The 6,000-nt window shown below is 32.9% G+C and overlaps 1 protein-coding gene across 1 annotated transcript in view; it reads right to left on the bottom strand.

Moving 5' to 3' along the window:
- Positions 1–2,167: 2,167 nt before the first annotated feature.
- LOC117334527 (chromosome transmission fidelity protein 18 homolog) overlaps positions 2,168–6,000 on the bottom strand; it is a 31,339-nt gene continuing 27,506 nt past the window's right edge. The window contains exon 24 of the mRNA XM_033894209.1: positions 2,168–5,284. Coding sequence (XP_033750100.1) covers positions 5,166–5,284 — 119 coding nt within the window. The 3' untranslated portion in view covers positions 2,168–5,165. The remainder of the gene's footprint in view (positions 5,285–6,000) is intronic.

The following is a 6,000-nucleotide window of genomic DNA, read 5'->3' as shown; positions in this document are numbered from 1 at the left end:
AAGATGACGTTCTCTCAGACTGGCCACCAGCCCCCAAGTATTTTGTCAGAATTGCTCCACTAAATTCTAATACATGTACTAGATTATCTCCCCCTAGTTTGAAACTCACAAATTTAATTTATTTTCAATTTAATTTATAATTTTAATATTCTAGAGAGAGGTGGCCAGTCTAGTCCTCTCTCTATCGAGTTCATTTCCGTCCGATTGTTAAGAAACTTTCAAGTAGTTGTTCACACAGCCATCTCGCATGAATTTGTGTACCAACCAGTTACGGCTACCACAGGTACTTGTGGACATGATTATGATGTTTTTAACTTAAATGTTATATTATAGACGAGTAAATTACTGTATTACAATCGCATGCTTAATTTGTAAAAAAAAAAATATATATATCGTACCATGGCCTTATAATTACTAACCAAGGTACGATATATTTTTTTAACAAATTAAGCATGCGATTGTAATACAGTAATTTACTCGTCTATAATATAACATTTAAAATAAAAAAAAAAAAAACCATAATCATGTCCATTAGTACCTGTGACGGCTACGTGGGACGTCCGTTTGTAAAAATATAATTTTGACTTTATTTTATAAATGATTTTCACTAAACTTCATATATCTGTTACATTTCCAATTCGTTCCTAGCAAGAGGGAATAAGTATCGCCTCCGACGCCGTATAGTCTGAGTTTTCTCTGGCCCTATCACCAGACATGGTGACAGGGCCAGAGAAAACTCCGGCTAGATGCCGTACTGAGCGTATGACTACAGGTTTGCAGCGATCGAGTCTAACGATATACGATAAGGGGAGATAACTCCTATAATAGTGTTTTCTTATTTCGGTAAAGAGTGTGTCAATACAGAGACATATATACAGATATATGTCTCTGGTCAATACCACAGGGGTATATATTAAATTATATCATTACATTTTAACACTTTCCCGCATTATCTAGAGTAACCCGCATTATATCATCTGAATCAAGTTGAGCAAAATATGTTACTGGTTAGTTTTCTGTATTGGGTGGGTTAGACGAGCGATATAGGTTGCCGTAGAGTATAGGATATTGCAATGCTTCCTAAAAACATTTAGTTATCGCGCTTGCTTTCATTTTGTTGATTGACAGACGAATTAATCTTTCATATAAAACATATTGTACTTCAAACGAACATCGCATACAAGCTGAGGATCAAAGTATTTTTAACATATATAACTGTATATAAAGTTATTGCTGTTTTGTGACCTTATTCAAACTTACATGTGGATAGCTGTTATACATTTAGTGCCCGAATGACGAATGACAGTTGATACAGTTTGCGACATATAATTTTGTATTCTTCCTTTCCTTCTTTATTCATCTATTTGTTTTTTTACTACATTGAGTGTGCTTCTGTTGACCTTCGGTCTTTACTAAACTATTCAGATTACTCGAGACTCTTCCACATTTGTTGTTTCAATAGCCCGGACCCTGTATAAAGGTGTCTATCGCAGCGAATTTATTTCTTACCCAGTTGATTTGGAAAATTGTAACAAGGGGAGTAACTCCTACGAAGCACTGAATTTACGTTTTGATGAATCTTTATGTCAATCTGTTATTCTCAATCGCTTAAATGGCAACTGATAGTATTTCAATACTTACTTTTACCATTTCAAAAATATTCTCGTCTCATACAAAATAAAATAAATGTAATGATGAAATAAAGCAATGTAACTCGGGTATACTGTTTAACAGCGAGCTTCCAGGAATGGTTAGTGGTGTTCAGTATTAAAATAGGATATCATAGAAAATATCGTCAATGACATTCAAATGTGATATCAATATCATCTTAATTTTGTAAGGTTGTAGATAATATTACCCCCAACTGTCCCAACAAGCCATCGCACAATTATTTATATAAAGATGTATGAGTTAAGTCAGAAAGATGGAAAAAGTATACAGTAGCTGATGACGCACTCAAACTTTAACTTCAATTTCAGTGCTAATAAACAATAAATCTGCCACAAAGGGAGATAATGCACTGAAAAGTAAATATGGTGTGTACACACGTCCTTTATTTGTCCTGGCAGAAGGAACCAACAGTGACATTAAACATCAGAATTGTATCTTACTGTTTTACGTCCATCGACATGAATTACTGATTATCACTTATAACACGATGTAGCAATATTGTGGCATTTATTTTATTTATTACGTTTCATCTCCATTGCATCATGTAAGTAAACTTCATTAAATACAACAAATATATATATATATACCTTATATCCTCAAAATACCCATAAACAACCACATATGATTTACCTTTTATGATACATGTACAGCACTCTACAAATAAGCACTTTATCGCATTCCAAGCTTCACTGTCGCAAACATGAAGGGATCTGGGCAAGGTCCCTTCAAAATCAACGGTGAAAGGGAGTTTGGTCATCGGTGAAAGGGAGTTTGGTCACCGAGTAAAAATCCTTAAAACCAATTTTAGTTATTACGTTGATTTGTATTCACATGGTATTTTATACTATTTTTAGTTTTGTCGATTTAAAAAAAAAATTTTTTTTAATCAAGTATGACTCCAGCATTTGTCATTGTTTGATCAGCAGGTCATCACATGGTCAATATAGATTGACCTCGCATATTTTAATAAAATTCAATATAAAGTGACATGTTCTCTTCACTTTAAATGTTACATCCATAATATATTACAATAACAACTTGGATGTCAATGGTTTCGAGGTATATAGGTTAAATATACACAGAACACAATAGCCTAATACCCCTACTATGTGAAGGAACCATCTTAACCTGGTTTTCCTGTATCAGTAAAGATCATATCAGATTAGATAAGTTTATCATCTTCCTGGATTGATGTGAGGCAGAGTAGCTGTTCCTTGGCCACACATATATATCCCAACAATTCAAAAGGGTACTACTGCTGAAAATCAGGAAAATTTTTACAATAAATATTATTCTTTTTATCTTATGTTATAAACAATCTAACACTTCATTGAAAAAAAAAATCAAAATGTCGCATAAACTATAGTCAGACTGATTCTAAACTTAGTTTACCTATGACAGATGCCATAGTGTAACATGTCCTTTCAAATTTTCAGACAAGCATATAAAATCATTGACAGTCATGTATACATGTATATACAATGTAGTCTTATATAGTCTGTACTTATTTCAAAACTTTAAAAGAATATCAATGTACAATAAAATCATAAATAGCAGAGACCATGATATACATGCTGATTATGTACAAAAAAGTAGCAGTACTTCCATAACTATACATATTAACGTATAAATGGAAATCTGAAAAAGGTCATACCTACAAATTTGTCAAAAATAAATTTCACACAACTAGTTATGAGAGGTACTAATCTGATCAGGTGTGAAAAGTTTAATGATGTCAAACCCACTTCCTTACTCCAACGTCTTTATCATTTGTGAAATATCATGAAAAGTCTACAACAGATGAACAAATCCTTGAGTATAATAACTGAGATACAATAAACATAAGTAGGCATCATCTATTGCCATCCATCCTCTCGGTACCACTTTAAGGTCGCTTAAATCAATCTAGGCTCATGATGTCCAGAAAGCTCACTGACTTTGACAGTAAAACAAGATCTACAGAATCATATGTGCCTCATTTCCCCACTCTATGAGATGACAGTTTCCGACACAACTTATTCACACAAAGTACCTTGATTGAACGAGCAAATATCATATTTATATGTTCATGCTTATTGAAGGTGTGTACAAAATGCAAAGCCAATGGAAATTACTGATTAAATGAATTATAGCCAATTCTTCAAATTCATGAAAATTAAAACCAAAGTACCAAAAACTGGATCAAAGTATTCCCTTCATTCTTTATCATTAAGGGTGTAAAAATACTTCGTACTATCGATAAATTGCAATTGTATACCTCTCAATTTAATTTAACTGATGACAAATTCATCAAGTTGATAACAATCGTCAATAGTATGCCAAGCTATCGATAGTTTCAATAGTTTCTATTAATGGTATTTTAGACGAAATTTTATATGTGATTTCATCCTGATAACGAACATTGGTTATTCAGACATTATGATATACACTATATATATATAGCTAGTACCCACAGTCAGATAGGGTTACAGACTAACAGTCACAGCAAAATGTCACCTTTCCCATGCTGTCCAATAAAAAACAAACACTGATAAATCAGTTGTTATCACAATCACACAATCAGTTTCACGCAGAGTTAGGTGCTGCAACAGATTACGATTTTGCTCTCTATCATAAGTGTGTTTGAATTGCTACCATGTTCACATATAAGGGGAAATAACTCTTATAAACAAAATAAAAACACACTTGATTAGCAGACAGCATGGCAGCTAATTTTGAGTCTAGAATCCAACACTATTGCAATTGTAACCTGCAATAGTGATTCTATACTATTACAATTGTAACCCGCAATAGTTAAACTATCATAAGAGTGTTTTCCCCAATAGCAATAGAATTGTAATAGTAAATATTGCCTGCAATAGCTATAGTCATCCCTATTAATCATTGGAGCTTATTATAAATGTATTTAACTATACTCATCAAATTAAACAGTGTACTCATATTTCTCTGAACAACTGGACTAAATGCAACTACTTATGTCATGAAACAACTTGGCCGTTGATGGAAAAGCATCACAAACAGTCAGTAACAATACTAATGGCACCACAGGTCTTTATGGGTTGTAATATACATATATTAACCAATAGCACCAAAACAGATCGTGACCTGTACCCATGAACAGAAAAAGGACATCACCATCAAGTAGTCAATCACTTTACCATCCAATATGAACAAGGGATGGCCGATGTCTAGCTGTATCAACAAACTGCAGTTTAACATTGTTCCAAAGAAATGAGTATTTAGGATCCAATTTTGGACACAGATACATATTTACTGGCACAATGAAATGGCTAACAAACAAGAGTCCATCATCTTCAAGACACTCTTCTGAAGTTAAGGCTATCCTTTGTCACACTGAAGCATTTGTCTTCATCTTTTTCTCTACGGAAAAGAAGTGTACATGTATTCCAAAATTTCGAAAGTCAGAGTTTTTTCACACCTCCAACCTCTATCCACCAATCTCTCTATCATAGTTTTGCAGTGTTTCCTTGTTCTCATAAGAAGTCTTGTATTCGAACATTACGTCGCACTGCATTAGAGAATCCTTCTTTGAAATGAAACCAAACGTCCGTATTTAAAACATTTCTCTTCTTTTTCACCTCTTCTGCATCGCCTACAACACAGGTAACATACCGGTAATATACTGTGACTGAACACAAATTAAAACTGCATACTGTATATATAACATGAACACTCTATGTCCTTTTTCCTTCTTGCCTTCAAACTATTTATACAGTTTTGTGGTAATAATTTTCATGGTAACCACAAAATTAGTTCAGTATTTCAATCAAATTTGCCGTATTCATTCTTTGTGTTACTTTATCAACCAAGAAACTTTTAAACATAATGTTTATATAAAGTAGTAACTGACTGATACAAGTTTAACAAAAGTAACAAGCATCCTTGTTGGCATTATAAATTGGTTTAAGTTTTGATGTTTGTGTTGAAATTCATTGATATCATTTTATACAGGTGTATAAAATGATATAAGTGAATTTCAACACAAACATCAAAACTTAAACCAATTTATAATGCCAACAAGGATGCTTGGGTCACAAGCCCCTCTATATTCAGAGCCGACAAGTTAAAAAGTATGGTATAAATCTGTTGAATTGACCTCGGTATTGACCTATACCAACATAACAATAATTGGTATTGGAAGTCATCATTTGTTTGTTTACTGTACATGTAATGATTACATTTTAGAACCAAGGAATTGGGCCTCTGTTAAAAGTTTGAATATATGGGAAACATAAATTTACATTTAGCATTAATCATTTATTTCCATTTAAAAAAACACACACACAATACATTGAATTATAAACATAC

Source organism: Pecten maximus, chromosome 1, assembly GCF_902652985.1.
Source record: "Pecten maximus chromosome 1, xPecMax1.1, whole genome shotgun sequence".
NCBI lineage: Eukaryota > Metazoa > Mollusca > Bivalvia > Pectinida > Pectinidae > Pecten > Pecten maximus.
The sequence above is the reverse complement of the archived record's forward strand: the minus strand, read 5'-3'. Positions and strand labels throughout refer to the sequence as shown.